Below are 12,529 nucleotides of genomic sequence, written 5' to 3'. Positions count from 1 at the left end.
ATTGGCTGGAGACAGACAGAGCGCCTGGTCGTTGGGAGGTATGGGCAGTTTTTGTGCAGGTGTGTCATTCTGCATTTCAAACCGTGAATAAAAGTGGTTGAGTGTATCCGGGAGGGATGTGTTATTATCACAGGCCTGTGGCGGGGGCTTGTAGTCAGTGATGGTCTGAATGGCTTGCCACAGGCTCCGTGTGTCTCTGCTGTCTGTGAATTGATTGTTGATTTTTTGAGCATATGACCGTTTTGCATTTTTGATGCCACAGGACAGATTGGCTCTTGCTGTTTTGAGGGCTGCTTTATCTCCTGATCTGAATGCTTCATCTCAGATGAATGCAATGAGAAAGACCAAATCACAAGCTATAAACAAAGGTGAGAAGATGAATAAATGAGAACTAAGAAATAAATGTTTGGCTAAGTAAAGTGCAAGCCAAGACACATGACTGTACTTATGATGGACGGCAAAAATGGCCAATGATCTACTCATAATATTGCAACAGTGGCCAACAACATCATTACAGTACTGCGCAATAAAAGACTGCAAAACAACGTTGGATACATTTAATAATAATAATAATAATAATAATTGATATTATATTATTATTTAATTTATATATGATATTAACTTAACTAAAATTGATTGCATAACAACTTTGGATACATTTACTATTAATTTGTAAGTCGCTTTGGATAAAAGCATCTGCTAAATGACTAAATAAATAATAACTAAATATTATTAATATTAATATTATTAATATTAATACAGTTATTTTGCATATTACAAGCAATAAATAATATTTTTATTTAATTTTAACATTTTAAACCTAATGGTTAGACAGCTTAAAACAAACCACTTTGCATAAAACATAATAGCATTAATAATAATAATAATAATAATAATAATAATAATACAAAGTTGTTCCATAACAATAATAATAATAAAATTAACAGATAATTCAGGTATAATAATAATAATAATATTACATAAATAATAATGCAATATTGGGTCATAACAGCTAGACATAATAATAATAAATAACAAATGCAAAGATATTTTGCATAAATAAGAAAAAAATAATGTCAGCCATTTAAAAATAAAATACTCTGTATCAGTCATAAAAAAAATGTAAAAAAAATTCAATCTATTTATGTAGGCTGGCTGGAAGCTGCAGCACTGGTGAAAAGCATTTGGAACCAACTGGAGCAAGCATTTAGACATTCAGTGACTCTGCATTATAAATCTGGATGATGCACAACCATGTTAAATGCTGGAAAATGCCTCCTGAGGTGTGTGTTGTGCTTGTGCTCAAACATCTGTGCAGTACAAGGGCGACCTTTGAGCACTGGCATTGTCCTGCTACGGGGGTTCTGAGACGTCATCCGACATGCTTCACAGATTCAGACATTGTCATATGTGTGATGCCATTTCCCCCTCTTCACTAATGGTTGATTCCTTTTGTATAAGAAGTTATGAAACAGGTTACAAAATGTATGCTGGCCGTGCCCCAGCCCTTCTATGTGCAGCTGATGTGATTGGTGTACTTTCTTAAGGCCTTGCTCTTGTTCTAAAAGGAATTACGCAACCGTGGTTTCAGCATACAAACTTATTCAGCATGAGTAATCGCTGCAAACCTGCAGGTTCTGCACCGTCCAGATTTTGTGACGAGGAGATGGGGCGGCAATGATGTGCCCTCTGGGAAGCTTTCAGGATGTCCCAGCCATGTTAGCCTCGGTTTCATCACCAGGCCCATGACAAAAACCCTGCATCCCGCTCCTCCGTTTCCATTGGCCATGCTGCTGCCCAATTAGTCAGCCTAAAGAAGCACCCAACCCCCCGCCTCTGACCGAAGGGCCAATACTTCCAGTCCAATAAATCTACTCTTAAAACTTTACTCACAGCTTTAACACAACTTTGAGTCACACTTTCCAAATATTAACACAGAACAAAGCAAAAAAGAGAGAAAAAGCAATGAAAACTTAACAGTGAGGCTGAATTTAACAGCAAAGGCAAAAACCATCAAACAAAATACTGCAGCAAAGACTTGTTTGGTCATTTAAAGGCTTTGGTGTTCAGCCAAAATCAACCCAAAGAGAAACAAAAATGGTCTTACTATTTAAATTTGTGAACCAGTATTAAGTAGTATTAAATATAAATAATAGGGATGGGAATTTTGGTAATTTATTATGGAGAACAGCAGTGCCACTGCAAAAAGAAAAATCGTTAAAGAAATGTCAATAACTGACTTTCAAAACAAAAACAGATTTAAAGGTCTATAAATAAATAAATAAAAACTGTTAAAAGTGTTAGTTAAGTGTGATAGAAAATACTGCATACTACAAACATTAAAAAAAAAATCATTGGCATCATTGAAAACAATTAGTTTTCTTTTTCCTTTTGTCAAACTAGCTTTAAAAAATTCAATTGGACTGTTGACGTGGGAGATTTAAAGCACAACCTCTCAAAATATCAAAACTAAAAGAAAATATTCTTCAAAAGCCTACATAAACTAATCAATTCACACTAATTGCTAAGTTGGTAGTTGATGAGTTGACGTTTGACCAAATCGAATTCATAAAACCATTTCAAATAAATAAATAAATAGAGGTCGTGTGTGTGTTACTGAATTTGGGTTTAAAATGTGAAATTGAGTGGGAAAACATGCTGTTGTATTATCAATTATCAGTCACAAAACCGTAAACAAAGAAATATTATTGGCATGCGTTTTACAAGAAAATTATGTTTGAGCCTTCTTACTTCAAAATGTCATGTTTAATTATTTGTAATATCTTAATAGCAATTTCTAAGTGAATTTTTTTTTTTTTTTTAATCCTACACCAGTTTTTTTTTTCTCTCCAGTGTGCACTTCTGCACATCCATGTCAACAGATAAACTCCTTGTATTTTGAAACTTAGCAGCACACCTCAATATGGAAATCACAACAAACAGAACAACAAAAAATATCTTTATCAGTATATTTTGAGATACATTTCAGAAATTTAACAAGTCCAGATGCAGTTTAGCTTGGGGATATGGTAACAATATATCAGAAACACAGGCTCAACTCAGTGTAGCCCTTTCTTCAGATTTCAGCTAAATTCCACTGTGGTTTGTTTTCCTCCTCCATATTCACCACTTGAAATATCCTTATTTATTTGGAGTATTAATTATGCAGATATTATGAACACATGGCTCAAGACTGGGGTAGAGTAAGGACATGAATAGAGCTGCGGCTTTCATACTGTGACACACAAAGCTCCATTATTTATGAGCATCACACCATACAATAACTTACTGTATTTACTGCCGCTGATGCTCATTATTCAGTCTTCCCTCTGGACTAACTAGTAATCAGTGCTGGTAGTTTTCACCTGACTAACTGTCCAAGATATACAACAGGAACAGTCCAGAATATAGGGTACTTGCACACAGGGCTGGGCGACATAAAAAAAAAAAGGTTTTTTTTTTTAAACTTATTTGTGATGAATAATATAATATTTGTGAGGAATAATATAATATTTGTGATGAATAAGCAACATCATGAATATCACAGTGACTTAAAGGGCACCTATTATGCAAAATCCACTTTTACATGGTGTTTGGACATAAATGTGTGTTGGCAGTGTGTGAACACAACTACCCTACAATGATAAAAATCCACCCACTCCTCATTTTTTAAATCCCCTTTAAACCAAGTCAGTCTCACTAGGCCTGCCGTTTTGATTCTCATGCAGTGTGATGTCACATTGCATAGGGCCGGGCCACAGAGGTTGATTGACAGCCCTGCATTGCTATAGTTTCCGCCCTCAGCGGTTGTACACTGTCCTCCATTTTCTCCACGCTCGAGCAGCTGGAACGTCAACAATGTCTCGCAAGCAATCCCGATGCTCTGTGTTTGGATGTAAGACTGAACATAAAAGTCTTCATTGCCTCAAAATCTACCTAAATACGTGCATCACTCCAGACTCCTTTGTGAATGTAATGTCGTTATAATGCTTGGCGTTTTAACTGTATTTGTGTGCGTACATTAAGCATTTTTTAACTAATCAGTGCCGCGCTTGTGAGATTAGTTTGTGTCGTTCATAGCGTGAGATTCGTTCGGTAGCGCGGTCATGCGGCTCGGTCAATTGATCCGCACCGATGACAGGTCAGCGCGGCGTGACATCTGTAAGCGCGCTGTTTCATCCCACTTTCAGTGCATTTAGGCTAAACACCGGTTCTCTCGCTCTCAGTTATGCTGCTTCTACCGGCTGTTTATTGCTGTAGATATGCAATGCAGAGAGACGTATACGCTACGCCTCTTCTGGAGACGGGGCGGGAATATGCAGCTCATTTGCATTAAAAGCGATACATTCCAAATCAGCTCTTTTTTAGACACACCCCAAAAACTACATTTTCCAGCTGTTATAATAAATGATCTGCTGGGTATTTTGGGCTGAAACTTCACAGACACATTCTGGGGACACCCAAGACCAACATTACATCTTGTAAAAAGGGGCATAATAGGTGCCCTTTAAATATGCTTTTTAGTCAACCTTGTTTCCTAAAGAAATTCTTTGTTGCTTCCTTATCAAGTGACTATGAGAATTAAGAGAACTTAAAATGTAGTAAAAATTAAATTCAATACATTTAATTTAACATTCAAATTGGAAAGTTTCAAACTGTCTTCAAACTGATTTATTGGAATGCAAATGAAGTGCTACCATTCGAGAATTGCCGCGCTTGTGAGATTAGTTTGTGTCGTTCATAGCGTGAGATTCGTTCGGTAGCGCGGTCATGCGGCTCGGTCAATTGATCCGCACCGATGACAGGTCAGCGCGGCGTGACATCTGTAAGCGCGCTGTTTCATCCCACTTTCAGTGCATTTAGGCTAAACACCGGTTCTCTCGCTCTCAGTTATGCTGCTTCTACCGGCTGTTTATTGCTGTAGATATGCAATGCAGAGAGACGTATACGCTACGCCTCTTCTGGAGACGGGGCGGGAATATGCAGCTCATTTGCATTAAAAGCGATACATTCCAAATCAGCTCTTTTTTAGACACACCCCAAAAACTACATTTTCCAGCTGTTATAATAAATGATCTGCTGGGTATTTTGGGCTGAAACTTCACAGACACATTCTGGGGACACCCAAGACCAACATTACATCTTGTAAAAAGGGGCATAATAGGTGCCCTTTAAATATGCTTTTTAGTCAACCTTGTTTCCTAAAGAAATTCTTTGTTGCTTCCTTATCAAGTGACTATGAGAATTAAGAGAACTTAAAATGTAGTAAAAATTAAATTCAATACATTTAATTTAACATTCAAATTGGAAAGTTTCAAACTGTCTTCAAACTGATTTATTGGAATGCAAATGAAGTGCTACCATTCGAGAATTTTCCACACTGCATTTTGCATGTATGAAAATATTAATATATTATTCATAATAATAAAACAATAAATAAAATAATATATAATAGAATACCACATTTTGCTATAAGTTTGATTGAATCATATAATAATTGCTGTTAATAGTGTTCATCGTCTGCTTGATTACGTCTTTAATTGATTTTTCCGTACATTTCTGCCATATGTACATAAACTGACAGTCACCACTGATAAGCTACCACTAAATATTGTAGAAACTTAATTTGCTCTAAAGTTGCTTTGCAATGATTTGTATCGTGAAAAGTGCAGTACAAATAAACTTGAATTGAATTCAAAATAATAGCAAAGAACATATCTAAATATTTTTAATAATAAAATTTATTATATGTACATAATAAAATGTGAATATTATTTTAAAAATATAGATTTATTTATATTTCATTTATATTATTTCGATTTACTCAAAAAAAGATGTTTGGTTGAATGATGAATCATTGGTTTAAAATTGAGAAATTACACACAAAAAAAAATAACAAAAACATATAGAAGTAAAGATCCAACATAAAGTAAAAATATATATAAAATATTAAAAACTAAATATATATATAGCCCAGCCCTACTTGCACATAAAAGGTTTCACTACAGATCATTTTATTGGTGGTTCAAATAATGAAACTACAACACCCGTGTTACTTCCTGCATATTTATTTAGCCCAATGAACAAATTGAAGTCAATTGACTCGAGATGGAATTCAATCTGACACGTCTGCCGCTACAAAGTGCCACAGAGAAGAACAAACACACAGCTAAGCCTAACCTTCAACTCTGAATTTGACATCAAATGAGACACCCAATACTCAATGGCACTTTTTGTGTGCCCTGTGGCCAAACTCATCTCGGTCTGACCAATACAGATCGCGGCACAGGAATCTCTCCACGTCACAGTAAATGAGCTGGTCGAAACCGTATTAACTGATGCACTGCTCATGTAGACAATGCCATAAAACAAGCTGCTAACAAGGATGCAGTGATGCCATGTGACGGATTACACACTTCTTAAACAACCAGGGTGGATGACAGGCCAAACATAAGCAGCTGAGTTTGGGTGGCGAAGACATCGTCAGAGAAAAGTTATAATGTATAAATCCTCACATGTGCTGAATTCAGTTTAACATTCAAATAAGAACAGCTAGTCAAATACCAATGCACTCAAACTTCATTTCCACATAATCTGTTCATAATGTCCTTCCACATCTGATTAGTGCAGCTGAGTCATTATTAGTAGCTTTGAGTCTTCAGGGTATCGGTTGGAATAAAATAGCAGATTAACTGAATTGCATTAATAGGTTCTTGTTTTTCTTGACAGACTTCAATCCTTTAGATATATGATAATGTTGACATTTACACTGGTTTACATTTTAAAAGAGAGAACATTATGTGAATAAATGACTCTGCTACCAGCACCTCAACACAAATCTGACCTAAACACAGTGCCTCTGTGTGCATCACTCCACGTTTAATCATATCAAATCAATCATAATAAATAAATGGCATTTCTTATGTTTTCACGAGTATTTATTTATTGATTCTTATTAAATGTCCAATACAGTTTCTGAATGTTATTCACGATTTTGTAGTATTGCATTTCAATTTTTGTATTTGTATCAATATTTGTATTTCACTTTAGTTACGCAAGGTAATAGAAGTTCGAATCAAGGAAAAAAACTGAAATTTGCTGCATTTCAGAACACAGCTTCTGCTCATGAATGAGAAGGCTGCTATTGGATAATTGAAGGTAAGCATAATATTATGCAACTATGCATTACTTTACGGAGAGCTTATGACCTACTAATATGTTCTGCATTAAGAACAAATCGTGCAACCAAATAAAGTAGAGTTAGTTACAAACTAACTAGTAGTTCATCTAATGTGGACTTTATGTTCCGATTTAAGACAAACGACTCCTGCAATCCCTGAACTTTACAAGCACTACTGATATAAATATGAGATATAGGAGCATTAAAACATGACTGCTGTCTTTGGTGACTCACTTTAGTGAAAAGACACGACCAAAGTAAGAAAAAATACAACAAACTGTTATGGGTGGGCAAGTACATAAAACAGGCAAAATGTCACAGAAGAGAAGGCAAAGCATCTATGTGATTGGCTGATCACACTGTAAAATAAAACAATGCACACCTATGATAACAGGTGCACTCACTGTCCGCCTGAATGCATTGAACTGGTAAAAATGGACAGACTAATTACAAAGTCAACAAATCACCCACTCAAAAATCAGAACTTGTGGTCACATCCAAACTGAAATTAACCTGAAATGACTTAAAACACACAAAGACCTGTGTGTGAGCTGGTTTTAATATGCTAAAGCTGCACCTGCCGTCACCACTGATATACACTTGTGGTGTTTACCAAGAATTTGATGACTAATCGTCTAAAAAGTGAATGATAATAACAGCCAAACAACACTATGTGGTAATATTAAGCTATACAAAATATGTTCTTTTTGTTGTAATTTTGAATGAATAAATAAATATCTACTTAATGGGACTCTGAAGTGTCCCGATGGGAATAAAAAGTGTGTTCATAAATATAGTAAATAAATACAATGATCGAATAAAAAAAATAAGTTATACAGTATTATAATGTTGGTGAAATATCATCATATTTAATATTAAAATAACACTACTTACTGTTTAGTAATAATATTTCATAGAGTGCCTTTCGGAGTACTCAAAGATAGTTGTGTAAGGGAAATAAGGCTTTTCAAACTAAAATAAGATATACAATTAAAATATATGCATTTTTGACAGCTGTCACCTTGCATCTTCAATAAATGGCACAGAGCAGCTTTGACGTTTTGATGACTAACGGACTGAAAAGAAGGTGACTATTAATAACAACTAGAGGTCGACCGATGTATCGGTTTTGCCGATTAATCGGCACCGATAGTTGATTGCTGGAACTATCGGTTATTGACAAAAATCCATGCCGATAGTTTTCTGGGTCGCGTCCATTGCTGGAGCAGCTGAGAAGGGTCTGCTGTCATTACACAGTGCGAGAGCGGCCTCTAGTGGTTGAAATCACTGACAGCACGTGCTATTTGTTTAGACACGTGATACTGCACGCTGAACAGAGCGGGAAACTTCAGACGCGGATTTAAATGCAGCCGACAGAAAATCCTGCCGCGCCCGAATCGTTGTTAATGTACATAATGAATTGTGTATTGTGCATTTTCAGCAAAACGTTTGTCTTTCTGTGGCTCTAATAAAGTCTGTGTGCTTCATTTATAGAGCTATAATATAGGTCGCGCTTTCTCTTTCCGTTTGCTCCGTTTTTTTAAACACCGAACTTCAAACTCATCCATGCCAAATTGTTCATTCTTGAAGTAAACTTGTGTCCGTTTGGTGATTAAATAAACTGTTTTAGACCGCTGCTCGAGTTGAACGCGACGCGTCCGGAGTGTGTGTGATACCGGTGAGTTCTCCTAGACTCAGCGCTGCGCTTTTATTTTGATTAGATAATCATCAAGTGTTCAAGAATAGAAGCAGTTAAAGTGTGAAAGTATACAATATCCATATAATTTTAATGCTATAGCCTTTGTGTATATATTTAAAGATGTGCATCTTTAAGCATGACAGTTGAAATGAAATGGTAACACTTTAAAATAAGAGTCCATTTGTAGCATTAAGATTCATGAAAGCTGTGTAAGTATTGTTCCTTGTTAGAGCATTACCATTACTATTATTTATTTTTACTACTACTACTACTAGTATGGTTCAGTACTGTTTTTGTTAATAAAGCACTATTTTAGTTTTTGTTCAGTATCAATTTTAAAACTATTGGTTAATTAATCGGTATCGGCCAGTGTGGTCCAACCTAGCTATCGGTATCGGCAAAATCCACTATCGGTCGACCTCTAATAACAACAGCCAAACAACATTATATGGTAACACAATATATTAGTGTTACTTTGTTGTAGTAGCCTTTACATCTTTAATGAATGCATGGAGCAGCTTTGACGTTTTGATAACTCATTTGTTGCATAGGGAAAAAAGTCAAACGACTAGGTAGACGATGACAGAATTATCTTTGTAATGCAAATTATATGCATACGGGTGGAAGGTGCGATTTGCCTTGACCAAATTTAGACATGTGAATGAATGCATTAATTTCTGCCACAGTCACACGAACACTTTTCACGACAGAGATATTTGGAAGTTGCAGTCTAAATGCACTTGACTGAAAACATCGCGTCGGACTCGAACAAGCAATTTCACCAGCGTTATTCCGCACAGCCTGGTTAAGCGCGGTTATTTCTCCATCCATCGTGCGCGTTTCCATTGTGGACTGTGGAACTGCATTAAGACACGCTCGCTTGCCCCGCTTCCAATCAGAGCTGCAGCGATGCATCGCGTTCATTATTAGTTTCACACTACAGGCGCGTAATTACGCACCTAACGTTACCAACAGCGGGGGCGGGTTAACATCTACTAATAGAACAGTTCTGCTTTTACCCCTGTCAAATAACCAGACGAACAACTAGCGTCAGGCTCTGAGGAGCTTTCATATAGAAAAAAAAATCCGTTTGCGTTACATAAACACAGCGGGAACACGCGCAAAATATCCCGTGTCTAAATATAACACAAGCGTGGAAATACGTCAATACTCACGGGCGTGAATGCGGCTATCGGCACCTCAATACAGATACAAAAGACCCCCGTCCGCCACTGGAATAAAGTTGAGAGCCCACGTCTAATCTCGATGATGTTCCCCAAGAACGGAATGGATCTGTTTGATCACACAAGCGGCCTAGAATACTCTCGCGGGTTCGCCAGTCCGTAGCGCGCAACGTGGTTAAAGAAGCACGCCGTGATTGGCTGAAGCAGTGCAGGGACCGCCCACAATCCGTCAGTCAGGGCAGGAGGCTGAACCCAAGCGACGATTTTGATTGGCGGAGGACACCAAAGCGAAACAGATTGGCTGTAAACACAACGGTTGATTACATTTGTAAGATAAAAATGCAAATTTGTTATGTTTAATTAATTATATCTGTAAACGACAAAGTGATGATGATCAGTTGGCTTGGCCGCAGCTATTACAGGGTTGCAGTCTACTAAAACATTTATGTTAGTTTTATACTGAGTTCCCACACTTTGTGAGCAGTGCTCTGATTCTTGAGACATGCAAGAAACATATTCCATATCTTTACTTGACATTCATTTTTAATCTACTGATGTCATGGATCAGTGATAAGCCTCCCTCCATCAAAGGCTGGCATTCAGTCATTAGGGAGATTATTCCTCTGGAACTCTTGACCTGTATTATTCATTCTACAACAGATGCTTTTAATCGTATATGGACACCATACCTTAACTGCATAAATGCTTCTACCTGTGACATTTTGTGGCTTGGTATGACATAGTGTTCCTAGAGGTGTATAGAAGATTCATGTATTCTCCCCAGTTTTTATTATTGTTAATTTTGAACTGTGATATAATGCTCTGCTTGTCATCATACTACTACTAGTATGGTTCAGTACTGTTTTTGTTAATAAAGCACTATTTTAGTTTTTGTTCAGTATCAATTTTAAAACTATTGGTTAATTAATCGGTATCGGCCAGTGTGGTCCAACCTAGCTATCGGTATCGGCAAAATCCACTATCGGTCGACCTCTAATAACAACAGCCAAACAACATTATATGGTAACACAATATATTAGTGTTACTTTGTTGTAGTAGCCTTTACATCTTTAATGAATGCATGGAGCAGCTTTGACGTTTTGATAACTCATTTGTTGCATAGGGAAAAAAGTCAAACGACTAGGTAGACGATGACAGAATTATCTTTGTAATGCAAATTATATGCATACGGGTGGAAGGTGCGATTTGCCTTGACCAAATTTAGACATGTGAATGAATGCATTAATTTCTGCCACAGTCACACGAACACTTTTCACGACAGAGATATTTGGAAGTTGCAGTCTAAATGCACTTGACTGAAAACATCGCGTCGGACTCGAACAAGCAATTTCACCAGCGTTATTCCGCACAGCCTGGTTAAGCGCGGTTATTTCTCCATCCATCGTGCGCGTTTCCATTGTGGACTGTGGAACTGCATTAAGACACGCTCGCTTGCCCCGCTTCCAATCAGAGCTGCAGCGATGCATCGCGTTCATTATTAGTTTCACACTACAGGCGCGTAATTACGCACCTAACGTTAAAAAACAGCGGGGGCGGGTTAACATCTACTAATAGAACAGTTCTGCTTTTACCCCTGTCAAATAACCAGACGAACAACTAGCGTCAGGCTCTGAGGAGCTTTCATATAGAAAAAAAAATCCGTTTGCGTTACATAAACACAGCGGGAACACGCGCAAAATATCCCGTGTCTAAATATAACACAAGCGTGGAAATACGTCAATACTCACGGGCGTGAATGCGGCTATCGGCACCTCAATACAGATGCAAAGGACCCCCGTCCGCCACTGGAATAAAGTTGAGAGCCCACGTCTAATCTCGATGATGTTCCCCAAGAACGGAATGGATCTGTTTGATCACACAAGCGGCCTAGAATACTCTCGCGGGTTCGCCAGTCCGTAGCGCGCAACGTGGTTAAAGAAGCACGCCGTGATTGGCTGAAGCAGTGCAGGGACCGCCCACAATCCGTCAGTCAGGGCAGGAGGCTGAACCCAAGCGACGATTTTGATTGGCGGAGGACACCAAAGCGAAACAGATTGGCTGTAAACACAACGGTTGATTACATTTGTAAGATAAAAATGCAAATTTGTTATGTTTAATTAATTATATCTGTAAACGACAAAGTGATGATGATCAGTTGGCTTGGCCGCAGCTATTACAGGGTTGCAGTCTACTAAAACATTTATGTTAGTTTTATACTGAGTTCCCACACTTTGTGAGCAGTGCTCTGATTCTTGAGACATGCAAGAAACATATTCCATATCTTTACTTGACATTCATTTTTAATCTACTGATGTCATGGATCAGTGATAAGCCTCCCTCCATCAAAGGCTGGCATTCAGTCATTAGGGAGATTATTCCTCTGGAACTCTTGACCTGTATTATTCATTCTACAACAGATGCTTTTAATCGTATATGGACACCATACCTTAACTGCATAAATGCTTC

The 12,529-nt window shown here is 37.5% G+C and overlaps 1 protein-coding gene across 1 annotated transcript in view; it reads right to left on the bottom strand.

Moving 5' to 3' along the window:
- The window catches only part of LOC107699002 (double-stranded RNA-specific editase 1-like), a gene marked incomplete at both ends in the record, with an annotated part of 180,496 nt that extends 168,559 nt beyond the window's left edge, over positions 1 to 11,937 (bottom strand). The window contains one exon of the mRNA XM_016500138.1: positions 11,812 to 11,937. Within this exon, the coding sequence (XP_016355624.1) occupies positions 11,812 to 11,937 (126 nt within the window). The remainder of the gene's footprint in view (positions 1 to 11,811) is intronic.
- Positions 11,938 to 12,529: the final 592 nt, after the last annotated feature.

Source organism: Sinocyclocheilus anshuiensis, unplaced genomic scaffold (genome assembly GCF_001515605.1).
Source record: "Sinocyclocheilus anshuiensis isolate Anshui unplaced genomic scaffold, SAMN03320099.WGS_v1.1 scaffold18, whole genome shotgun sequence".
In the NCBI taxonomy this organism is placed as follows: domain Eukaryota; kingdom Metazoa; phylum Chordata; class Actinopteri; order Cypriniformes; family Cyprinidae; genus Sinocyclocheilus; species Sinocyclocheilus anshuiensis.
The sequence above is the reverse complement of the archived record's forward strand: the minus strand, read 5'-3'. Positions and strand labels throughout refer to the sequence as shown.